Source organism: Grampus griseus (genome assembly GCF_964374135.1).
Source record: "Grampus griseus genome assembly, chromosome: 9".
In the NCBI taxonomy this organism is placed as follows: domain Eukaryota; kingdom Metazoa; phylum Chordata; class Mammalia; order Artiodactyla; family Delphinidae; genus Grampus; species Grampus griseus.
Genome location: NC_139003.1, coordinates 18,575,868 through 18,602,698, shown reverse-complemented (window position 1 = coordinate 18,602,698; position 26,831 = coordinate 18,575,868). Strand labels below are relative to the sequence as shown.

General features: G+C 40.4%; 1 protein-coding gene across 1 annotated transcript in view; it reads left to right on the top strand.

Moving 5' to 3' along the window:
• LRGUK (leucine rich repeats and guanylate kinase domain containing) overlaps positions 1 to 25,564 on the top strand; it is a gene marked incomplete at both ends in the record, with an annotated part of 117,997 nt that extends 92,433 nt beyond the window's left edge. The window contains 6 exons of the mRNA XM_082661412.1: positions 3,342 to 3,418; positions 3,771 to 3,913; positions 12,015 to 12,103; positions 13,947 to 14,066; positions 20,225 to 20,373; positions 25,434 to 25,564. Of these exons, the coding sequence (XP_082517538.1) occupies positions 3,342 to 3,418; positions 3,771 to 3,913; positions 12,015 to 12,103; positions 13,947 to 14,066; positions 20,225 to 20,373; positions 25,434 to 25,564 (709 nt within the window). The remainder of the gene's footprint in view (positions 1 to 3,341; positions 3,419 to 3,770; positions 3,914 to 12,014; positions 12,104 to 13,946; positions 14,067 to 20,224; positions 20,374 to 25,433) is intronic.
• Positions 25,565 to 26,831: the final 1,267 nt, after the last annotated feature.

Genomic DNA, 26,831 nt, shown 5'->3' with positions numbered 1-26,831 from the left:
TTATTTAAATATTAATTTGGTCTCATGTTTTTAGACAGGAGATTGACTTAGTTGTTTTGCTATACAAGTAACCTTACTGCTGTAGAAAAATTGGTTATCAAAATAGGGATTTTTGTTTTTCAAAATATACACAATCTGACCCCCAAATTCTAATTTTATTACTAGTTATTGAAATGGCTGTGTGCCTATAATATCAGATCATCAGCATCTTTTATTTTCTCCTTTCTTGTTTGCAGTAAAGGGCCCTATATAGTCTTTGTCATAATGTGTTATGAAGTATACACAGATGTTTTATCTTAGGTGCATGGCTTCTACTGCATTTGTTATTTTGGTTGGATTCTGTGGTTATTCTTTTAAAATGTTTTATACGAATATTATTTTAATTCACTTGACTGCAAAGAGAGATAATTCTAAACAAAAGGTCTAAGTTATTTTGAATTAATTTGAGATGTAGTTCTGGTTGTTCCAGATATTTCATTTATATTTTCTTATATTTGGTAATGATACCAATCCATAAAATAGCTTGAAGATCTGTCATGCATCATTAACTTCACTTAGGCTTCATTGTAGGTGTTTAAGTAAATGTAACCAGCTTATATACTGAAGAACTTGGTCATTTTTGTGGACTGTACAGTAACTTATATATATAATTTAATGTTGCCTCAAGGTTGACTTTTAGATACTTTGAATAAGATCACTTTAAGAAACTTGGTTGCAGGGTATTATAACACTGGTAACTGGGTTGTTTTTTTTTTATTGAGAAGTAAGATCTCTTGTTCATTAATGTATTAAGACATTTGAAACTATATTAAGAACTGTATGAAACTCTTTATTATAGGAGTCCGAGTCCCTAAAGTGGCAGCATTACAATGTAGTTTAATAGTAATCTAAACACATTATTTTTTCCCAAATTGTTTTGTTGCTGAGAAACCATTAAGACATTCAACTGTTGAATTACAGCTGCGTTGTATCATCAGATAGAACTTGGTTTGTTTACATCATAGTACAATTGGCTTACGTCTGAGAAAGCTGGAAGAAGGAACCCTGACACAAATATATACTATATTTTAAATAAGCTTTTATACACAGAGAGGGTCATTTCTATGGAAATTATATAAATATAGCTTCTATTTCTTTAAATTTCATCTTTTTTTTTCAGATTCATCTGATCTTTTTCACAATGCTCTGTTCTTAGAGTCCCATCAAGAGGACAAGTGTTTTGGTTTTGTTTGTTTGTTTTTTAATGAGCATAAGATTCAGCCCTTCCGTCTCTTTTTTGGTTGTTAGTTTGCCTTGTTTCAGCCGTGCTGAATTCTTTACTGTAATTCAGTTGTGTTAAGCATGCTTCTGGGTCTTAATACAAAGCCACTCTCTCTGCCTGATACGCTTTTGCCCCAGATATTTGAATGCCTTCCTTCTTTATGACTTCAGATCACTGTGCAGATGTCACCATCTTAGGGAGGACTTCCTTTGGCCATCATGCTGTCTCTCATTGCCTCCTTATCTGCCTGCCTGGTCCTTCATCGCACTTATCACTACTACCTGACATTATCTGGTGTTATTGTCTGTCTTCGACATTAGAGTGTAAGTCCCACAGGTCAAGGACATTTTATTTACTGCTCTATCCCAACACCCAGAGCGCTGTCTGCCACATAGTAGGTGCTCAACCAATACGGGTTGAATGGCTTTTCCATTATGAAGATTTAGCAGAGTATGTTTCCACATAATAATCGTGTCCTATTACCTCTGTGATTGTTATGAACATAGTTACTTCAATGTTCTTTCCAGAATGCTCTATCACCTGGAATTTCTTGGCTGTGGATTTGCCCATTTGTTGCATCTTCTGAGTCTCTCCCCCTCTCTCAAGACTGGTGCTGGGTTGTGGAGCTTTAGGCTTCCCTACCGTGGTTCAATACTTTTACTTGTCTGCAACACCTTTTACCTACTTTTTTAAAAAATTTATTTGTTTATGGCTATGCTGGGTCTTCGTTGCTGCACACAGGCTTTCTCTAGTTACGGCAAGTGGGGGCTACTCTTCGTTGAGGTGCACGGGCTTCTCACTGCGGTGGCTTCTCTTGTTGCGGAGCACAGGCTCTAGGTGTGCGGGCTTTGGTAGTTGCAGCACATGGGCTCAGTAGTTGCGGTACATGGGCCCTAAAGCATGCGGGCTTCAGTAATTGCGGTGTATGGGTTCAGTAATTGTGGTGTGCAGGCTCTAGAGTGTGTAGACTTCAGTAGTCGTGGTGCGCAGGCTCAGTAGTTGTGGCATGCAGGCTCTAGAGCATGCGGGCTTCAGTAGTTGTGGTTCATGGGCTTAGTTGCTTCGCAGCATGTGGGATCTTCCCGAGCCAGGGATTGAACCCGTGTCCCCTGCAATGGCAGGTGGATTCTTACCCACTGGACCACCAGGGAAGTCCAGCTTGTACCTTCTTTTTTTTTTTTTGCGGTACGCGGGCCTCTCCCGTTGTGGAGAGCACAGGCTCCGGACGCGCAGGCTCAGCGGCCATGGCTCACGGGAGCCGCTCTGTGGTATGTGGCATCTTCCTGGACCGGGGCACGAACCCATGTCCCCTGCATCGGCAGGCGGACTCTCAACCACTGCTCCACCAGGGAAGCCCTGTACCTTCTTTTTATCAGCTAGGGATTGCCACACAATTTGGTAGGAGTGCAATTTCAGATTCTATACCAGCACACAGCCCAGGAGTAGAGGTCTGATTTCCCACAGGTGTCTCCACCCTCAGTCCAGGTGAGACTGTGCCCAGGCTAAGTCCTGAGGTCTGTGGGCTGAGATTTCCAGACACTCCCTTTCCCACTTCTCGCCTAATAGAGAGCCCAGGTCTCGTACATTAAGCACACAGGGACTGGCCTTGCCTCTCAGTCCAGAAACCTCAGCCCCCGAGGCACTCTCTGACCTCTTGACATCAATTTCCACTCCTCTGACTTGGAATCTTCACTTCACTTCCAGCACCTGGAAATTTTTCTTGCTTGGTTTCAGTTTTGCTATGTGATAAAAACAAATTTCTGTTATATGTTATCCACTATTTATTTTGTCTTGGGTGGGGATAGCTTCCCACATCTGCTCAGTCAGCCATATTGGCTAGTGTAGGTGTGGAGATTATTTATTTTGGCATTTTTGTAGCAATACTGTAAGTGTTGATGTTCCTAATAAATCCAAATGTATGTACACCTGGGCCCACTATACGTGAGCAGTGATAGAAATTTAGATTCTTTATATTCTAGGCCTCTGGACATTCTGATGTTTTGTAGGGAACATTAGACAGTATTTATGTGTAAATTCTGTTAAATACTGACCTCATCATCCACTCCATTCTTTTAAAAAGGTTTTTCTTAGTGTTGCATGATGATGATGATGATGATGATGATTTTAGCCTTTTAGGACAATTTTGTCAAATGGAAAGTAATTATAAAGGGAACTTTTCACTTAAGTATCTGAAAGCCATTGTTTTTGTTAAGTTTTACTTCCTTTAATTCCATTCATAAGTCTGTATTATTTGAACACTAAGGGTACTCCCAGGACATGTCTACTAGGTGCTGCAGGCTGACTTTATAATTTTCAATAATAATTATTATTGTTATCGTGTTCTGAGACATAAATTTTTAGTTATCTTACTTTCAAGTTGAAATGCACAGACTTTAAGTATACACTTTATTGTGTTTGGGCAAATCCACGCATAAAACATTCTCTTACTTCAGAAAGTTGCTTTATCCAATTTTATGCCTTTTATTTTAAACTTTACTTTTTTCCCTAGCAGATATTAAGAAACCTCAGCTGAAACCTGAAAAGACTTCGAAGAAGTTTAGAGCTTCGAGTGAATTTGAGTCCCTGGATTTTGCAGACAGAAACTACTTTGTGAAATTATGGGCCAAACTTTCAGGCAAAAACATACCAGCGGTAAGAAGGGATAGAGGGGTGAGGGAAGCTGGAACTGAGCATTACAAAAGTCAGACAAAAAGGGCATTGTATATTTCAAGACTAATAAGTTTCACCAAAACTGTCCTCTGACTGGTGTCAGCTGAAGACAAGTTTTTTCCCCCTCTTTCTACACCTCTAAGAATAGGCATGGGTTCTAAAAACAGAATATACAGTGTAGATTTTTTTGAGTACCTTTCCCCCAGGCTCCCAGTGGAAGTTCTGACGCTCAGTTCTCCTATTTAACAAGCATAGACAAGAACTAATAGAATAGAATTAATACTGTAGAATATGTATTTCAAGGGAAAACTTGCTTTACTGTTGGGATATAATGTTGCGTATTCTTGTGCTGAGCCTTCAAAGTGAGTCCACTCAAAGAGTCCATGTCTTATAACCTTGCAGTACTTAGACCCATCCTATGACTTAAAAGATCCCGTTCTTTGAGAACTCAGAGAAGTCAGGATATGTGGAAGTTGGCCCTACCTTCATATTAGGTCATGCTCTTTTCTGTTTGTGATGGTTTTTCTGTGATGGTCTGGGAACACAGAGACCTAGATCGTTGCCATTGCCTCAGAAGGGACAGGACTTCTGATTTGGTTGTCAGCTCCTTGGTCGTGTTTCCCTAAGCCTTGCCTGTTCTAAGCAAATAATCCCATTGTCTTCTAAAGTCAGAACCATGGGCAGTGGTCACAAGAATCAGACTGGTTACTTCAGATGAAAAGTCTAGGGCTGTGGTGTACATGGGCATAGCTATACATTCTGCTCTGATTAAGTCATAAGAATGGGATGTTTGAAGTACAAGGAACAGATACCCGTTAAAGTCAGCTTAAGTAAGAGGTAGTTCCATTATTAAAAAATATATGATGAGTGGATTCACAGTGCATCGGGAGCAGGGATGAAGTACAGATCTCACAGGAACCAGAAATAGGGTTGGAAAGTGCGTCCCAAAGGCATCAAGTTCCTCTCATCTCTGCTTCTGTTTTTCCCGTGCTCTGTCGTCCTCTCTCTCCTGGCTGGCCTCCTCCACTCACTCAGCTTCCCTCCCACATAATTTGAACTCATTTGCACACGTGCCAGCCCTGACTCACCATGGCTCTCTGCCGGTGGCTCTATGCCCACGATTCCTGGCCACTTCTCTCCGTCTCTTTAATTCATACCGTGGAAAGCAAAGCAATCTAATTGGCACAGCTGGACTTTTTAGCCATACCACACAGATCAAATTAAACTGCTTGTCCTGTCACCAGTGGCAGGGCAAAAGGCAGGGCCACTTGATACACATTCTGGCCTCTTAGAAGCAGCAGGGGATGGGTGCACTCTAAACATCTAAAAATAATATAAATTTGTATCCTGATACTGGAGTACAGGAAATGCCCTATTTATTTATCCAAAATAAGTTAACTCTGGAATTGTTCCCACCTACCAGGATCTGTGGGAAATCAAATATCAGTCATTAGGAGTGGGGATCACTCCCATTCTTTGGATTAAGTTCAAGAATCCTGAGATTTATGTCATGCTAGAAACTTAGGGAAGGGCCTCTGGTCTCCAGACTATCATGGTTACCATGGAGATGTTCCTTGTCTGAAACCCGGAGTTCCATTCTGAGCCAGGGGCTCTGGTATTCTCCAGATCCTCTCCTGCTTTTATGTTCACCCAGTGCCGACCCCCAAGGTCTCACCACACCCTGGGAGCGCACTCGACATGAGGAGCCCGTCAGCCTCTGTCCTTGCAGTCCTGGGAAACCCAGCTCTTTTCAAGTCAGTCTACCACTTTCTCTCTGCACCTGCTGTCCTGTACAGCTTCATGCTTCTTGGAGCTTAGACTTTCAAATATAAGGTCTTCTTTTAATCTCCCAGGACATGGCATATCCAGACTGTAAAAACTCCAGAGCACACATCCTTAGCCACCTTTATTCTTTAATCACAAGTCTGTGTCTTGACAACCAGAGCCAGCTCACGTCCCAGTTAGACTGTCCTGCCGCACAACATCATTCACACCGATCAGAAACACACCGTTGAGTCACACCCTCTTCCCGTTAGTGGGTATCCATGATTTATTTAAATATGACAAATCTGAATATTACCTGTTAGAAAATTTTCAGGCCTAATTAAAGGTAGCTTTTCTTTTTTTTTTTTTTAAGATTTTATTTTTATGTGGACCATGTTTTTTTAAGTATTGAATTTGTTACAATATTGCTTCTGTTTTATGTTTTGGTTTTTTTTGTCTGCGAGGCATGTGGGATCTTAGCTCCTGAACCAGGGATTGAACCCACACCCCCTGCATTGGAAGGTGAAGTCTTAACCACTGGACCGCCAGGGAAGTCCCTAAAGATAGCTTTTCTCTGGTCAAGGGCACTCAGGTACCCAGGAGCAAGAACAGAGGAACAGATGAAAAACACACACAACACGCACACAGTGGGTTTTCAGCTGTAATTCATCTCCGACATCTCAATATAAAACTAATGAACAGTATGGGGGAACTGGAGAGTGGAGGGTATGATAAAAAGGCAATGCGAGAGTAGAGGGGCCACCTTGGTGGCGGGAGGGGAGCAGGTATGTGGACCACGTGTTGTCAAAAATTCTTATGTAATTTTGACATGTCCAGCACCACTCCTTACCTGTAGTCACCTCCCTGAGAAACTGTTCAGCCCCCATAATCCAGGGCATCTAGAGCCTAGTGTAGAAATCTACTGTGTCCTGTGTTAGAGGGTGGGCAGTTTCTCATCCATGATGGCAACAGCGCTCAAACCCCTTGCAGCCTGAGGTTCTGGTAATTTTGCCTGCCAGTACTGGTGGAGGTATAATGGAACAGAGTAGTTTCATAGAAAAGCACATCAAATCCCCCAAGAACCAACAGATTCACCCCTCAAAAATTAGAACAAAGGTAGTACTTAATTGCCACTGTCATATATATGGGGTGAACTTGCCTAAGATTATTTTTAGTACCTCGTTTTCTTGTAAAGATTATGAATTCAATGCTATTTTGAAATTTTAAGTATTTATCAAATTTTGAGATATTTCGTAAGTTATTAACCTCTTGCCTAGCCATTATAATGCTGCAAAATGAGCAAAACCTTTTTAAGCTCATCACCACAGAAGCTTTAATGAGATATTATGATTGTATTGGAGGCCATAAATAGCCTTTATATGTCACTTATAGTTTGGAAAGGGCTTTTGTGTAAATTATCTCATGAACCCCTTATTGCAAGCCTTAGGAGATGTTGTTAACCATTTACTTTCCCAACATAAATCCCTATGTATTTTTGGAACTTTATGGTGGATTGAGGAAAGTAATTGCCACTATCTCTGTCAAAAACCTATATCATAAATCTTCCAAAAAAAGAAAAAGATAGAAATGTTTGTGCTTTTTTGGAGTCTTAACTGTAGATTTAATATGTTCATATTTACCTGTAGAAACTGTCAAGAGAGCCATTTGACACTGATGGACTAAATAGGAATTCCCATTGTCAATGCTTTTTTGGTCCTGTTTCTTTCAAAAGCACCCTTTCCACTTACGTTGAATACTGCATTCTTCCTGAAACCTACCCTAAACTTACTGCGTATGTGAGGTCTTTCGGTTTACCCCCTCTATTCTAATATTCTACTCTTTCCTTGTGTGTGGTTTGTCACCACGTGCATGTCAAGGTGTGATTACAAAATAACAGAGCTGGTTTTGTGTGTGTCTTCTGAAAACCAGCCCTATTCCTGGGTAGTCACATGGCCACACGTCATAACTGGTTGGGTAAGTGTATATTTATGTGTGTGTTTGTGTGAAGATTTTTTGCTGTGGAATTATTGTGAGTAGATCTTTGCCTTCTAGGAGAAGCTTTATTTTCAGAACTTCAATTGTATCTGTTTCTCCAACCAGCTCCTCTGATCTCCTTAGGGGACAGCCTTACTCCTGAAGCAGCCCAAGTTACTGAAAGCCAATTTTCTAGAAAAAAAATTGCTGAATGACCAATTCATTCAAAGCCAATTTAGTGAATATATGTGTGTGGCAGATAAGGCCAGTGCAATCAAAAAGCACCCAAAGATATGAAGGTCAGTGAGAAAGTGGACCTGTAATGACAAAATATTGGGCCCTACGTCTACTAAGCACTATTTTCTTTCACTACTGTGAGGCAGGTCAGCTCAGGGAGCTTGTCAGAGATAACACAGCTTAGAAGTGTCTATTTCGACTCCAAAAGAAAAATGCTTTCTTCTCCTCAGGGCATGGTGTTCAACACTATATCTATTAGCTGGAATAACACTATAAAGAGATACTTCTCTTATCTGCCACCTAGTTACCAAGTGGTACAGTTCATGTAGGATCAGCAGTCCAAGTGCCTTTTTCAAGATAATGAATTGGTTTCCTGTTATTCTCTGAAGGTGACCAACTAATTTTAAAATATCATTTGTAATCATGATTTTGATTTGTGCATATTGAAGGCTATCCACCCACTGCATTTTTTATCCTTATCGAAACTCAAATTATTCTATCTTTGACCAGCTAGAGCTTCTGCAGGTTGACACCTGTGTCCTTTTAACGTGACCCATTTTGCTGGTTGGTATGACGAGATATTCTATGCTCTTTTGTTCATTACCTGTCCTAGACCTGGAATCACTCTTTTGTCCAAGAAGTCTTGGTTTCTTCAAGTGGGAGATGGTTGTACAAGAAAACACATCATGGTTGCTAGGAATGCTCATTGCTCTTGGGGTGGCCATTGTTTCTAGGCCTATTCTGTGGATAGATAAAATATTTCATGAGTTCAAGTTAATATTTCCAATTTGGATTCAAGACTTCAGCATTTTTACTTAACTCCTTCTCTGTTACATATTTTTTCTTTTCTCCACGCTGAGAGTCCTGCTTCTCAGAGATAGAGGCGATGATAGAATTATAATATCTTACTAAATTCCTCGTTTGTTTTAACCACATGACACACAGAAGAGTCTCAGAATAACAATACTAAATACTACCAGCACCCATTATAAAAACTGAAAGCAGTTTATAAAAAAGTGTTTTTACAAATGTTCCTCCCGCCATTGTTTGTGATTATGTTATAGCTGTACTATCAGAGCGTGCCCTCATATCCTCTCTCCCTTTTAACTCTCATTTTGTCTTAGTTATCAAATACCTTCATACTTAATACTCATCATTAGACCTCAGGTCAGTGTCTCTCTAGTTGTTTTATTGCCTAAGCTTATTCTCTACTAGATACAGAAAGGGCTGTGGGAAAAATATTTCCTGCATTCTTGCCTGTTGATAACAGTCTGTTACACTTTACACTTGAATTGTAGTTTTTAGTATCTATCCTGTTTCTTTGTTTTGTTTTGTTTTGTTTTGTTTTACGGTACACGGGCCTCTCGCTGTTGTGGCCTCTCCCATCGCGGAGCACAGGCTCCGGACACGCAGGCTCAGCGGCCATGGCTTATGGGCCTAGTCGCTCTGCGGCATGTGGGATCTTCCTGGACCGGGGCACAAACCCGTGTCCCCTGCATCGGCAGGTGGACTCTCAACCACTTTGCCACCAGGGAAGCCCCTGTTTCTTTGTTTTGGCTTATTTTATCAAGATCTCTTATTGTTGATATGTTGGATCTTTTTTATCTATCTTAAATATTTGTCATTTTCTCTTGAATCTTTTTACCTCTTTCTTCATTTCTTTTTGAGGTTAAAGTTTTTCCTTCATTTTCTATTTCTCTTAAGTCATTATTTGTTGTGTTTATTCACTCCTGTATTTCTTCTAGTTTAGTTTTCATTTCCTAAGCGACTTTTTCCTGTATATTCTAATTCTTTCCTGATTTCCAGCACCTCATTTGTGAGTTTGCAGAAATTGTAATTTATTTGTTCCTTAATGTTTTGTGTCATTTTCTTAATGTCTTTTAGTTTATTTTTAAATAGATTATAGATTTTATCTGTTTCCCCTTCATTGTGTACAGAGATGTTATTCTCCTTTTCCTCTTATTTCTTATAACTTTGCATTGGATTTGACTGGAAATTTTCTCATTTTTATGTGAAATTCATTTTCTCAAACATTTAGAAGGAAGGTGGTTTTTTCAAATAGTATCAAGGTATATGGCAGTTTCCTTCCTGAGATTTCCTGGTTCTGTTCCACTCTCCCGCTTTGGTCTAGATTTCCTCTTTCCTATGTCTCTGTTTGCTCTTTCCCAATTAATTTTTATTCCACCCCCATCAGCTTTTTTTTTAGTGTAAAACCCTGTCTTAGAAGGGAGCCCTAGTGGATTAGTTTCAAGAATTCACAGTTGATCCAGCTCCTGCAGAACTTACTGTGGACCCCTTATTCTTACCTACTATTAGAATGGAAACAACCCCTCCTATGTTTCATCCGTGGTTTCCAAATTGTCCTGCTGTGCTTCCTAGTGAATACTTCTTAGCTATCTTGGGGCTCTCCTGTTCTCAGGTCTTTTAGTCACCCTGTTTCTTTCTTTGGCTTCCTCTTACATAGACACTGATACCATGCAGGTGTTGTGGTTATTGTCACCTGTATTGGGGGCTTTGAGGGGAGCTTGTCACCTAGTTTTCTTGTAAATGTTTGATATGTTTTCATTTTGCTATTTAGTTGCTATATCTGTTTTTAGGTGGAAATTCTGGAAGGTCCAAAAACTGTGCTTCCACTACCACTGTCATCTTCCCAGCCATGATATAATTTAGATCAAGGATCAATATAGGAAAAAAATAAGGGTGGTACAAAGTAAAATCACAATAGAAAATGTATATACTAGTATAGAGTGATTGGGGGAAAAATAATAACAAATCAACAGAATAAGACAGTGGATTTAGTTGATATGTAGTACTTTTATAGTAATATGAGACAATTTAGATGTATTTATGGAGCTATTTAAAATAGTTTTTAAGTGTTAAAATGTAAGTAGAGTTTGTTTCTTCCTTTCTTATCCCATTATAAATCCCCTCCCTCCTACCCAGCAGACATTTTCTCCTCATTATGCTTACGCAGAACCACAGAGATGATGGTCAGGGGAACAGTAAAGTGGTCTTGGCAATCAAATATCCACCTGAGAGACTGTGTTCAATGAGTCTGCATGTTAGCTCTCGTGTCATGTGTCTAAGGAACAATTTCACAAGCTTGACCTAGAATTTCTCAACGGCGTGTATAGTTATAAAGCAGCATGTGCTATCTTTGGTTTTTTCCTCTTTTCAGTTGCCTTTTGACACCAGATTATAAACCTTTTGAATGCAGAGACTATGTTTTTTTTTTCTTTTCTTTTCTTTTTTTTTTTTGGCTGCATCGGATCTTAGTTGCAGCATGCAGGATTTTTCGTTGCAGTGCACAGGCTTCCCTCTAGTTGTGGCATGTGGGTTTTCTCTCTAGTTGTGGCGTGTAGGCTCCAGAGCATGTAGGCTCTGTAGTTGCGGCACGTGGGCTCTCTTGTTGAGGCGCACAGGCTCAGTAGTTGTGGTATGAGGACTCTCTCTCTAGCCATGGCCCACGGGCTTAGTTGCCCTGCGGCATGTGGGATCTTAGTTACCTGGCCAGGGATCGAACCCGCGTCCCCTGCATTGGAAGGCAGATTCTGTACCACTGGACCACCAGGGAAGTCCCAAGACTATGTTTTTTGTATCTTTGTATCCCCATAATCAAATGCTCACCAAGTATTTAGTGATAGTGATGGGGTGTTGGTGAAACATAGGAGGAAGACCTCCCAATCTGTCCTATTTCAGGATCATACTTAACATCGTTGGATATATTCAATCAGTTAGTTACTAGGTGTGCTAAGATCTGGTAAAACTAAAAAGACAATAATAGTCTGTATCCTTGAGAGATAATCTCATTAAAAAGATAAAATATATATATAAACATGATATCTTAATAAAAAATTGCCTCATTATTATTTAGATGTCAGATAAAAGTTTACATATTAAATTGTAGTCTTCCTAAAAATATTTCTATTTTATTTATAAAGTTTTCTTTCTTTCCACTGAACAAATATTGTTTTTTAGGCCTATGTTTTTTCCCTTTTTCTTTCCACACATTTGGCAGTCTCTAGCAAGAAGACAATGATTATAGCTATTTTAATCATCTGACATATTTTTAACTTCAATATAATTTTAAATCATATTTCTTGCCTAGGAAAGAGAGTCTATGGCGAGACAGTATGAGACAGCCCGGCAGGCCCTAATGGGAAAGACACCCCCTCATCACACATCCCTGTTTCAAAGGTAGTGACTTATCACGTTTATTTACACCTGGGCATCTTTAAATGGATTTTTAGTATCCAGATATACCAAATGAATCTTAAATCATCAACACAAACAGGGACCTTTGTACTAAAATGGACCCAGTGGTTCAATAGTAAACCTAGTACTAGAAGTTGTATTTCCCTTTCATTTATATATATATTTAAAGGCACAATATACTCACAGCTACTAGAAACTGATGATTTTTTGCAGTCTTTGAAGACTGCAAAGAATGATGTTTCTGGTGGTGTTTGAATATAAGTATCAGCCTTCGCCAAGGCTTTGATGATGGAAGGTTAATTGTATCCTGTTGAATATCCTATACTTGTCCTTCATGAATCTCAAAAAATAGTAGTTAATGATTTGTGGGATCATTTGTTTAATGTCTCCTTTCCACATTAAACTGTAAATTCCATCAGGATGGGGACCATTGTATCTTTATTAAGCCATGAATTCTTATTCCTTAATATGCAATGTTTCACTTAGTCCCTGATGCATAGTAGAGGCTTCATGGATATTAGTGGCTATAATAATTATTGTACTATTAATTATTACATGTGAAGAGGCACATTTAGACTTTAAGATTTACTCAAAGTGAATAACCACGATGTTTATGAGATGTTTGTGTTTTATTTTCTCATGAATGTTATAGGCTTCAGTATTCTGAATTCTCTTTTCTGTGTGACCTTTTGGAAAATTTGAGTAATAAAGTGAGATCCCTGTTTTCAGAAAGTCACTAAGAGCACTGACAAGACCTTAATTATAGTGTTTTAAAGAGCTTTTTAAAGTGCGGTGAGTCGGGGAAGCAGAATACAAAAGCCATTTAAAAATGTTTTTCAATTTCACTTCTCTTTATTGTCTGCAATATTAAGCGATCCGTTAAAAATCTTTAACCAATATAAATTAAGTTTTGTCTTTGTCTGCTATATAGCAAAAAAAGTGTGGTTAATTTTCTCCACATTGGCAAGCTATCTTTGGGTAGTCTGATTCAAAAGGCAGGCTGTGTGGAATATACAAAGTTCTACTTGGGGGATGGGAGGGTGGTGGCCAGGAGATGGGCACTGTCCCCCAGAGCAGCTAAAGCTGGGGCCTGTGCGACTTCTCACCAGCAGAGTGGCCATGCCTATTGAAACACTGTGGACACTAAGCTGTTTTAAATCTGAGCTCCAAATGGGTTATACTAGGGCAGAAGGATGCTTTGAATTTTCATGCATTTATATGCAGTCGGGCTGCTTTGCACATAGCACCTCTATTTAGCAAGTCTAGAGTGAATAGCAGTAGGATTTATTCACTAAAAATAGTTAATGATTCTTTTCAAGTCACTCTGGGGAAACAGGCTAGTATAGATGAAAAATAGATATTTTATGCTAGAGTTCAGTTGAAAGTACAATATTAGAATTTTTATAAATATTTTCTGGTATTATTTCAAAATATTAGATTATAAACAAAACTGGAAAATATCTATTTCAGTTTTTATAGCAGTTGATATATTGCTGGACTTCACATAACAAATGAATGAGCGTTTACAATTGAATATGTACCAATCAGTAGGAAGAAAATCTGCCTATATTAATGTCTTAATTGATAAGGAATATTCAGAAAAATACAAATTTGGTTAATCTACAAATTAGAATGTAATAATGCCAGTGTCTAAGGCAAGCTCTGACGTGAATGCTTATGAGTGTATATATTACATTATTCCAAATAGGTTTTATTGGCGTATGCATTTACTTGGGACATGTAAAGATCAGTATTTAGGTATTACATGTGTGTACGCTTGGTATTATTACAAAATTCTGTTGATTTTTTCAATTTCCAATTTCAGGGGTCTAGTACCAGCACCCGTCATCGACAGTCTACCTAGTTTTACAGCTTTAGAACTAAAGAAAAGTTTCGAGCTTTATGGAGGTTACTTTAAAACTCCCTTTGGACCTTCTGAAAACAGGTGAGTTGAGTTTTATTGGATAGAATAAGTTATTTTCTGCTGGTTAGTTCAAATGATGGCACTCATCCTTAAACTTCAGGGAATTCCTAAAGCTGGGAAGCAGCTCCCACTATGGAATTTGAATAGAATAGATTTTGGCCCTCTAGGGAGGGCACAGGCTTATAACCTAGGTTCACTGGAACCTAAGAAGCTTCTCTTTGGGACTTTGAAACTTGAGGGAGTGCCACACTGATGCAGGGGCAGTTAGAGATCATTCAAGTCACCAGTGGTGGAAGAATCAAGAATCCATTGTGGAGCGCAAGCAATGGTGTCTACCAGTCTCTTCCTGTATTGCAACTTGGCTGTGTTCTTGGCACCTAGCTTACCTTTGCTCTTGCCAGGTTTAAAAACCGGGTTCTCTAGTTTTCCGTTAAATCTATAAACTACCAAATAGCTTTTCAATAACTCCCTTTTTGATATTTAAACCCCTTATAGACCAGATCAGACCCTTCACCACTGATTTTAGTGCTTGGCTTTTGTGGGTATTCTATTACATTCCTTTTCTACTTCCGCTGTTTCTGCCACTACCATTGACTATGTCTCTATAGATCTTGAATCCACACTTCCCAAGCAAAGATCTGGCTGGTTGAGTCAATCACTATCTACTACGGGTGCCACTCTTGAGTAGAATCTCTAGCCAGAGCCCTCATAGGTAACAGGCTGGTCTATAGATTTGTTGCCCTTAGGTCAAGCAACCATCCTTTATCCAATCATCTGTGGCCGGAGCAGTGACAGAGAATCAAGTAAAGAACTCTTTAGAAGGGGTCCGTGGGTTTGGTCTCTCTGAATGCATGGCAACAAAGTAGACAAGAGTGACTGGAAGCAAGCACACTAAAACATTAGCAGTGGGTCTTCCTCTAGATTTATCAGTTATTTTCATTTTCTTCTTTATCTTTTTTCCTGTAACTTCTAAATCGTCTGTACAGGATATATATGGTTTATTTTTATATCCTAAAAAAATTATTAAAAATCCATGAGAATTTGATGAAATATTCAGTAAATGGGAAAAATAGGTCCTAAAGATACAATTAAGTTTCTTATATCACTTTATATGTTAAAACAAATTTTAGATAAATTATAAAGAGTTATATACAAATCAATGCTTATAATATAAATGGTGTGTTAAATATCAGGTGCACATGTATATCCAGCATAATACAGGTTTAAAAATATTCATGTGTATGTATAGGAAAAAAACACTAAAAAGATATATACCAAAATAGTATCAGTTATTATCTTCTAGTGGTGGGATTGTGGCCAATTTTTATTTTCTTTGTTCTTCCCGATATTTTCAACAATGAGCATTTTATAATATTTGAAGTATTAATATAACTTTAAAATATTAATATGTCATTTAAAAAGTCTGCCACAGCAAAGAGATGTTTTATGAGGGTGATGTGTCATAATGAGAGTGTCAATTTAAAAAAGGAGTAATGCTTTCCTTTGTTTCTGAGTTTTATTATTGTAATACTTTGGGTTTCCTTTCATAAATTTGATGATGAAAAACAACAGGCCCCACTAAATGGCCACCCAAGTCTGCACATCTCACAGGATACTAGAGACTCTAGATTATAGTTAGTTAACAAATTACAATGACAGTGTTGAAACTGTAGATCTCTGAGGATTTATTCACACTCTGGATTTTTTAGTACAGTTAGGTAGCCTGATAGGAGTACAGTGAGAGAAAGAATATCTTAGTTTAGGCTGTTATAACAAATTACTGTAGGCTGAGTGGCTTAACCAGCAGACAGTTCTTTCTCACACTTCTGGAGGCTGAGAAGTCTGAGATCGGGGGCCAGCGTGGCCGGGTTCTGACGAGGGTCCTCTTCCTGGTTTGCAGATGACTGGCTTCTTGCTGTGTCCCCACATGGTGGAAAACAGAGAGAGGAAGCAAGCTGTCTTTCGCTTTTTCTTATAAGGGCACTAATCTCATTCATGATGGCTTCACCTCCTGACCTAATTACCTCTCAAAGGTCTCACCTCCTTACACCACCATATTGGGGGTTAGGATTCCAATATATAAATTTGGGCAGGGTGGGGTAGGGACACAAACATTCAGTCCATAGCAGAATTTAAAAAAATAAAATAAAATAAAATGCCTACTAGGCTGCAGTGGGCTTATTTATCATCTGTTCCCACAGTGAAAAGGGTGGGTCAGACGTTCACTCAAGTCTGACCCTTTCCTCGTGGTAACACATGTGCCTTTCAACCCAGCCACTTTTTTTTTTTTTTTCCCAGCCACTTTTTGACTCCTGACTTTCAAAGCATTTTCATTTACTCTTAATACTTCCTTTGATACAAAAGAAAAGTAATCGTTTGAAAGGCAGAACTTGCTCTGTGATCCCTTTTTTGGTGTGTGTTTTAAATGAAGAGGTATTCTTTTCCAAAAATAAGAGACCAAAACATATGTGTTTTGGGTTGAATTGTGTACATAATTCAACTCCCCGCAAATGTACATATTGGAGTCCTAATCCCAGTACCTCAGTGTGTGACCTTATTTGGAAGTAGGGTCATTACAGATGCATTTAGTTAAGATGAGGTCAGACTTGGGAAGGGTGAACCTTTAATCCAATATAATTGGTGTCCATATACAAAGGAGAAATTTGGACATACACACACACACAGAGCAAGGGAGCTTGGGTGATGCAGAAGCCAAGGATGGTCAAAGATTGCCAGCCAAACATGAGAAGCTAGTAGAGAGACCTGGAACAGACTCTCCTGCACAGCCTCAGAAGGAACCAACCCTGCTGACATTGATCTTGGGCTTTTAGACTCCAGAATTGTGAGACAGTGACTTTCAACCATTCAATCCTCGGTACTCTGTTACGGCAACCCTAGCAGGCAAATAAAATATATATTAAAAATCCAGTGAAGGGCTTCCTTGGTGGCGCAGTGGTTGAGAGTCCGCCTGCCGATGCAGGGGACGCGGGTTCGTGCCCCGGTCCGGGAAGATCCCACGTGCCGCGGAGCGGCTGGGCCCGTGAGCCATGGCCGCTGAGCCTGCGCGTCCAGAACCTGTGCTCCGCAGCGGGAGAGGCCACAACAGTGAGAGGCCCGTGTACCGAAAAAAATCCAGTGAAATTTTTGGTGCCATTTTCTTTCTAAGTTCCCTTCAACATACTCTATTTATATCACTTTAGAGATTTGGCCATAAAATCTATGGATTATTGTTTTTTTTTACTAAAAAAAGAAGAACATCTTTATGCTTCTATAGTTTGGAATAAAAGATGTAACCCATAAAGCCTAAATGCATCTACGTCTGTGTTCAGGGGGAAAAGACTCAGTCTGGTCATACTTCTAGAGAGAAGACCCCAAGCATGGGTTAATCACGGCCCTTTTCCACTGCAGGGGTAGAGGAAAGAGTTGTTCAGTGACTGGAAAATCCAGATGTTGGCAGTACTGGTCTCAGTTTATATACTTCTCTAGGAAGCGCTTCTTGGACAAGCTCACTTACCTTACATGGAAGCAAGAAATTGGGAAACAAAGTCTTCGAGGAGCATGGGTGTTCTACCTGAAGGGGGCTAGCATTCTGTGAGGGGGTCCAAAAGCTGTTGTCTAGTAACAGGAAGACAGACCCAAGAACTCTGTCCAACCCAGTAAGAGGTACCCCCGCCTTCAAGCAAGCCATTAGACTTCTCTAGTTGATAACCAGTAGTCAAAACTTCTGAGCAGAACCCCTAGGCACAGGGAGATTGCCCCATCCCGGAGTATCCCTGCCTGGGAATGTTGATGCCATCTGGCCCTGGCTGTAGTTGACAGGAAGCTTAGGTCCAGCGAGCAGCCCATGTCCATGCTCAGCAATATGGAAGCTTTCCAGGAGCACTGGTTCTGGATTCAAGCCGTGAACTACCGCCCAAGAGCTGCAGCCTCTGCTTGCCATTAAGACACATTGGACGTGTCCCCTTAGTATGCCTACACCACCCACTGTATTTCATCCTGGGTCAAGGACAGGCCCAGAGAGCTAATTGTACTGTGTTTCCAGTGATAGAGCTCCTGGGAACACCTCATTGAGACTTGCTTCTACCCTTTACATCTCTGGTAGTCATAACATCATCCTGGTAAGATGTGGACACCCTCACTTAAATGACAGGCTTTATCTTGAATAGACCCAATTTGGATCAGCCTTTGCTACTGCTGTGTATGAACTGAAGTTAAATGTGGAATGTGAACAAGTGGAGGTCAACTTGAACTTGATCCTAGACTCGTACTTCTTTGCTGAGATGGGAATCATTACGTTGGAAATACAGAGAAGAAAGCATAATCATAGCCACCAACTAGGCTTTGCAGTAAACAATTATCTATTGATTTTCAACATTTTAAATCAACCTTTAGCTAAATTATGAAAAGACATAACTATGAATACAAAACTTAATACAGGGCTTCCCTGGTGGTGCAGTGGTTGAGAGTCTGCCTGTCAATGCAGGGGACATGGGTTTGAGCCCTGGTCTGGGAAGATACCACATGCAGCGGAGCAACTAGGCCCGTGAGCCACAACTACTGATCCTGCGCGTCTGGAGCCTGTGCTCCGCAACAAGAGAGACCGCGACAGTGAAAGGCCCGCGCACCGCGATGAAGAGTGGCCCCCGCTTGCCGCAACTAGAGAAAGCCCTCGCACAGAAACGAAGACCCAACACAGCCAAAAATAAATAAATAATTGATTATTTTTTTAAAAAAAACTTAATACAATCAATTTTGACAGTAAAAATTTCCAATGACAGAGTTTAGGAGGTGGAGATGGCAAGTGAGTATATATCATCTGCTGTTGATGGAAAAAGAAATGGGGATTGTTAAATATGATACATGAAGATGTAGATCTGACCGATGGAGGAACTGAAAATAGTGATCGAACTGTGTGTGGGGAGAAAAATGGGGGGGGTTATTAAGTTAGCTAAATCCTTTTTGATCATAGCAGAAATCTGTATCAAAGATATGTTTAAAACTGGCAAGTCAATAAAAATCAGTGACATTTAGAAATAAAATGTTTATTGTCAGAATATCGAAGAACATTTAAGAATGGTTGGCTCTCAGGAGAATGAAATTGGGGTCACCGTTACTTTCTATTTTAAGCCCTTCTATATGACTTAATTCTAACTATATGTATTTAGTAGGCTGATTAAAGTGTTAATGAAATGTTTTTAAAGAAATGAGTAAAATCGCAGAAGAAAAGATGAATATATTTTGATTATATAAACATTTTAAGTTGCTCTAGGTCCAAAACAAATTAAAAAGGAAAACAGGAAGCTATATAAAATATATATTAATAACATATAATATACTATATATGATATATAGTATATGTAACATCTAACATATAATATATTGAATATAATATTCATATATGTTTTATGTTATATATTTAATTTATAATATATAATTCAATATATAATATATAACATATATATTCACATAAATTGATATGGAAAACATTTAGATCCTCAAAAGAGAAATGAAGAAAAGAGGTAAATAGTTCACAAAAGCTAATTAATAAATACAAGAAATAATGTTTAATCTTGCCATGAACCATGCTCAGCTGTTCACAGTGCTCGCTCTGCAGGATGAGCTCTGCCGCAGTGGAGTTGCTTCCCCCAGAGGAAGCCAGGAAGCAGGTGGAGCCCAAAGGAGAGCAGCCAACTGGTAGGAAGCCCACTGGCCCAGACACAGAGACTTCAGGCACCCAGGTCACACCCCAACCTTGTCCTAAAAAGGGGGACAAAAAACTAGCCTTAGGTATGCCCAATGTGTGGTCCAGATCAGGCCCCCTAACACGCTTTCATTTTTCTCTGTCCAAGGACTGCCCTATATAAATTGCACTTGATTCTGAAGTCCTAGGAATTAGGATCCATGCCTGACCCATCTTGTTGTATAGACGCCAGCACCTCTCAGGATGCCTTGCTCTTAGAAGATATTCAGTGATGTTTTGTATAATGGATGAGAAGTCTATGCTAATATATACAGTACTTAACATATCAGCTGCTAATAGGTCTTGGTACCTATGTATCATTGAAAACTTTAGCTCAACAGAGATATGTTTGCAAACTACTGAATGATTTGACAAAGATAACCCAATGATCATATGGCCATTAATGGTATTTCATCTCAAAGATATATTCATTTTTCAGTGGCATGGATTCCAGTGATTCCATGAAATACTCTGCATTATTTGAATCTTGTCCATGGTCAAAAGACTTGCCTTTTCGGCCTCCGGAAGACAGAATTTATTCACACCCAGAATCAACAATAGGTGATATTGAGGATCAGGCCCTAAAAGGTATGAGTCATTTACATATTGTTCTCATATAAATATTAATATTATAATTATATCTATTTCCCACTGTCTTTCTGTTGCTGATTTTTTAAAATTAAATGTGTGTTTAAAGTTGAGAATCTCTCCTTTGAGGCAGGCTGGGTTATTTATCCCCCATTGTAATAGATGAGAAACAAAGTTAAAAAAGATCAGAAATGTGCCCAGGGTTGCTTAGCTACTTAGAGTGGACTGCTGCTCTGCCCATCTGGCCACACGGCCTGCAGGGGTGTTCTGGGATGAGGGGCACGTGCTCTCGAAAGGAGGTTTTAGCAACTTGGGCTACATTCAGTGAAGGTGAAGAAACGCAGGGAAGTTTTCATATCACTGACCAGTCTCCTGCCCTGGGGGTCTGGCAGAATCCTGGCGGTTTGGGGTTTGAAGGATCAGGCCAGCCCCTCCTCTTCACCTCCTTTTTACACCTTGCTCCCCAACAGACTTGCGGATGCATGTCTCCTGGCACAGACAGCATGGTCATCGCATTTTTGTCTCTGGCAATGTTCATAAACAACATTGAGTAAAGACCTTAAACAGTGTGGGGAGGCTGAAGGGCTAGAGGTGAAAATGGAAAAGGGAGAGAGTAACCCATTATGGGGCTCTGTGAGCAACTGATAGAGGAATGAATAAATTGGGCGGAATTCTCTAGGACCTGGAGGCTAAGAGAAGCCAGTATTAGTAGCCTGCGGGGGGTGGGGTGGTCTGCCTGAGACCAGAAGAAGACTTGAGAATCCCCTGCTTCCTCAGGTGACCATGGGAGCCAGAAAGAGTACAGACGTGTTAGGTCACCAGGGACAATAGGACACAGTAGGTGGCATCTCCAGAAGGAAGGTCCCGAATCAGGCACCTTCTGACCTTTTCAGAGGTGGACGCCCTGTTCAGGGGTAGCTGTATTCAGGACAGCTGACCGAGATAGGGTATTTTCCAGCATTTTACTCGTAAGGGAGGACAGAAGCAGTAAATTAGGATCTGTTGGCCTGAAATAAACAGACTGCCAGGTATCTCTCCAGCCAAGGTGGGTTTATTAGTGATCACTTCGGGGTCTACAACCACAGTGAGCCACATGCAAGGCCGCACAGGGCAAAGGAAGGAGAAGGCTTCTTATAGAGGGAAAGGGAATTGGGAGAGCTTTAGGAAACCAAGAGTCTATGGCTTTTCATTGACTGAGTCCTTGCCAGGAAAGAAGAGGAGACGTCTTCCTTTGGGGCTCTGCTATGGTCGCAGGGCGTGAGAGGCTCCCCCTTCTGGTCTCCCAGCTCCACTTCATGGAGGTTTCTGTTATTAATTTTTTACAAGTCCCAAGACTCAAGTTCCAGGATATAATCCCAAATTCTCAAGTAGACATACTATGTCATCTCACAGGATGTGTGAAGTGTTCTGGGCACTCTTTTAAAGGCTGTGAGCTGCCACTTCAGAGCCTGAGGGAACCCAGGAGCCCTGGAACAGACATGTCCTTAAAGCTCATCATGGTTCTGGCTTCCCACAGGTCGTGTTCCCAGACCTTTCCCGTCTCATTTTCTCTCCTCTTCCTGTATCCTTCCTTATAAATGGGATACTTAAGAGTTGAAAACTACATTCCAAACATAGTCTGGCCAGAGCAAAGGGGGGCTGTTACCCGTGGGGCAGGGCTGTGGAAAGAACATTGCATTAGGAATCAGAAGACCTGGGTTTTGGTTCCATTTCTACTATTGTCTGGCTGTACAGTGTTGGGCAAATCAATTAATGTCTGAGCCTTAGGAATAATAATATCCATCCCACAATAATATAGTAATATCCTATATTACTGTAATATATATATATTATAATGTAGTACATAATATAATAATACAGGACCAGCAAGGTGGGGTATGGTGTAAGTAAGAAGTAAAGTGCTGGATATCTGCTAGGTATTATGATTGTAAATTTTTATACACATAAAAGATTGTGGTTGTTTTCTGCTGGGATGGTTTCTGGAGATTTATTTCATGTGAATGGGCCAGGTTTTCCTGTTTCTTTATGTGCATTGTGATCCCGTGTTGAAAATTGGGCATTTGAAAAAGCAGCTACCTCTCCCAGGACGTGGACTGGCTCCGTGCAGGGGACGCCCTTCGCTGACTGGTGGGGCATGTTCTGAGCCCAGGGTCAGTCCAGTGTGAAGGCTCAGGGTCCTTTCAGTCCCTTTCTGGGCGTGCCCTTTCCCTGACCTCTGTGTGTGCTTTTCCCCAGTTCCCCAGTATACACAGATGCTTTTAAATGAATGTATTAATTGCCCTAAGCATCTTTCTCCTGCTTTTTCTTGGGGCCTTAGCTGTTCTGTGGTGTTCCTTAAGTAAGAATCTCTTGTCCCAGGCGTCTTTAGGTCTGTGCCTCCTCAGGGTTTTTCAGGAGCCCGGCCCGCTGCTTCCTATAGCTTCCTCTAGCCTGAGATCCCAGCTGTGCCACTTCTAGCCATCTGGGCTATGAGTTAGGTGACACAGAGGCCAATCAGGCTGCCGCTAGATGGGCTCTCAGGAGGGAACTGGGAGCCAGGCCCCTCTTCCCCCAAACTGTACTTCAGCCCCTTGGGAGGGGGAGGGGCAAAGGTGAGTAAAAACATGAGATTTCTTACCCTTGCTAATGTGGTTTTTTGATGGTTGGGCGTTCACTTGGTTGCTGTAGATCACTGACTGATTTCCAGAGCTCCTATTAAGTTACTTTAGCTAGTCTCTAGTTTTTTGTTTTTTGGGTTTTTTTGCAGTACGTGGGCCTCGCACTGTTGTGGCCTCTCCCGTTGCGGAGCACAGGCTCCGGACGCGCAGGCTCAGCGGCCATGGCTCACGGGCCCAGCCGCTCCGCGGCATGTGGGATCTTCCGGGACCAGGGAACGAACCCGTGTTCCCTGAATCTGCAGGCAGGCTCTCAACCACTGCGCCACCAGGGATGCCCTCTAGTTTTTCTTTTAATGTTTCCCTGGGAGAACAGGGGCCTGGAGCTTCCTAACCTGCCATCTTGCCAACATCTTTCTGTGGTGATTTTCTCAGAAATCACATCATACTACTAGCTCTCGGTCAGTTAAACCCACATTTTTTTTTTTCATACGAACTGCCAAACCAAGTTTATATCATCCAGTATATGTGCTGTTGATTTTTTTTTTTTTTTTACATAAATGCAACTTTTATCTTCAGCTTTTTATCCTTTTGGTTTCAGCCCCACATTCCAACTTGATTAGATCATTTGGGGTCTTGATTCATCTTCCATATTTACTACTTTATAAATTTTTATTCAGCCAGCAAACATGCCACCTATGCCTTTGTCATTGTTGCTGTCAACATTGGGACCCAGGACTTGGCTAAGAGAAACATCCTGTGACAAGTCTTTGGACACTGACTTCCAGGGAGAGTCTACCTGCTTTGTGACGCTTACTCACATCTCTCTAGTGCATTCACACAAGAAACTGCGATGCGTGCCTTGCATTATATCAGTCGTATTTTCTAACTCAGAGGTCAGCAAGCTTTCTGTAAAGAACCAGACAGTAAATGCTTTTGGCTTTGTGGACAACATAGACTTTTTTGCAACCACTCAACCCTACCACTGCAGTGTGAGAACAGCCATAGGCAATATGTAAATGAATGGGCATGGGCTGGTTTCCATTCAACTTTATTTACTAAAATGGGCTGCAGACCAGATTTGTCCTAAGTGCTATAGGTTGTTGACCCCTGCATAAGTAATAGGGAAATTAAGTTAATTTGAAATAATTTTTCTTTGCAAATCCCTTCCAACACTTATCACTCACTACAGTTCTTTCTGAATGCACAAACCATTTCTTTAATAAACTGGAATTTGCTGAGGTTTAAAGTCAGGTGTGCCGGTTTGTAGATCTTTATTTCCATTTTTTTAAATGGCAATATTATTTGCCTCCAGTACTTTTCTCATTGCAATGAATTCTCAAAGACCAGACACTCTAAAATCACTTCTGTCAGTTATTTCAGCACCCTGGGAGGTAGCTTACCTGGGTGTGGACAAGGGAACCGATGTAGAAGGGAGCCCTGTTCTTCTGTTGTCTTCTTTCTTCTTCGGGGCCTTTATTTGCTTAAGATATTTTTGTTACCCTTTCCAGCTTAAAAAAATATCTCCATGATGAAAAAAAAGTAGAAAATAAGGAGGAACCTTTTCTTTTTTCTTTTTTTTGGCTGCACCGCATGTGGGGATCTTAGTTCCCCAACCAGGGTTCGAACCCACGCCCCCTGCAGTTGGAAGCGTGGAGTCGTAACCACTGGACCACCAGGGAAGTCCCTTTTATCTTTTTTTGTCCTCTGTTAACAGGATCTCATCTTCTCAAGGAGTATGCCATTCTTGCTCTAAATATACCTTAAAAAGGTCCATTTTGCCTTTAACGTTTTGGATTGCATTGGTTTGTTTAATAAGCTGCGTCTTCCCGATCTTATAGGTCACTCCATTTTGCTCACTTCCTGTAGAATCCTCTGCCTCACTCTCTCAATCCCTCCTACACTGATATCTCCCCACTGAGAATTCGGCTTCCTCTGTGGACACTATGCTTCCACCTTCAGTCTCATCTTCCAAACTCCTCTTGCTTCCATAGTCCCCAGAGGAACCTAGCTCTGTGGTTCATCCTTGGTGTCTTCCTCCTTGGTTAACAAGCCAGCCTTAAAGGGCACTAGATGAGTTTTCTCTAGGAAGGACTTCAGAGTGTGTGTTTGTGTCTGTGCTAAGTCTACTCACATATGATTGAAAAGGAATATTGTGCAGGGCATTATTACAGAGGGTATGAATGAGCAGGGTAGAAGAGTAGCATAGGAATTGCTTGCTGTAGCAACCTTCTGGTCATTGGGCAAGTCTACCCAGCCCAAGGTTTGTCCAACCACGCACATGATATATTCTCAACCTCATCCCTTATTTTTCTTATTTGGGTGTCATTTATTTCTTATAGTTTGTTATGAATGAATTCTGAAAGTTATTCTGGTTCTTACATCATGCAATGTTTATTTTCTTTGTTTAGTGTACCAAGGGGTTAACTATACATACCGTATCTTTTTTTTCTTAATGTTTTACAGCACTACATAAACAGGTATTTCCATGTGGAAAAGGGTCTCTCCAACACAGAAGACACACGATCTCAAGCATCAGTCGCCCAGGTTCCAACACCAAACCCACCCTCCCTCCGATCCCCCAGGGCCGCAAGTAGACTCGTACCTGACATTTGATCTTAACATGGAAAACTTGCTCTGATCATGTCCAGTCCCTTTGTCTCCCCTGGCCATGGATCCTGGCTATTCCTCACTCAACCAACTACCTACAAAAGAATGTTCTATATGCCTTAATTCTCTCAGTTTCTTTTGTGATTCTCTGAATAGTGTCTATCTTTTTTAAAATGTAAGTTATTCTTAGCTTTTATAAATGGAATTTCAGTTTTTCCCACAGCTATGAATGAATTTTCTAGCTGTTTCCTGCTCTGAAATATCAGATGGCAAAATCTCCCAAGATCTCTGCCTTGCTACATGCATAGTGATTGTGGGATAAAGACAATGAAGATTGTGCTCTTAAAATTTCAGTGCGTCCATTTATAGCATTAGTGTATACTTTACAGGATTGAAATATTTTGTTCTTCTCATTATGGAAAAATTATGGAGTTCCATTTAACTTCTGACCAACATGATACCTCAAATTCCTTTAGCAATATGAAGAAATAAATCAGGTATTTCTTTTATTTCACCCTTTTTTGACTCTGATTATGAAAGGTTTATAAGCAATTTTCATTGTCTTTGTGGTTTCACTTCCTGCCATCTGCAGAAGAAAAATTGAGCAGTTATAGGCGAGGCTGGTATTCGGCTGATTTGTGTGAACGAGACTATGCTGGTTGTTAAAACACTGAAATGCACCCGTTTGGATGGGTAAATGGTCTTTCCTCTGAATCCTCTGTGCATGGTGATTCATGGGAACAAGAGCCTTCCCATAGTACGGCACTAATTGTTAAATATTTTAAATATCGAAATCCTCTAATGCTTTCCTTTTTAAAAAATATCAAAACTTCCTTTGATAATCCCCTTTCCCGTAACTCATATTTGGATGTAACACCATTTGCTGTTGGCTCCTATCTTCCACCTAGCCCTGTTCTCAACAGGAGCTGGTTAAAGTTCTTTTCCTGGGGTGGGTAGGAGAGGCTGGGAGGGGGAACGTGGAGGAGAGTACAAGGCTGAGCCGGAGAAGGGAGGCAATGCTCTCTGGAAAAGTAGGGGTGCAGAGAGTGGGTCGCTGTGCCCCAAGGATTCACCAGCATCATCTGATCTTTTTAAAAGTTATTATAAAATATTTTAGACACAAGGGAAGATATAAAAATAACAGTTTCAATTTCAAACAATATGGAAGAGATGCTTTTAAAAAACAATTTATCCTACTAAGCACAGCTAAAAGCATAGAAATTATATATAAAACAAAGGTAAGATTGAGAGTTA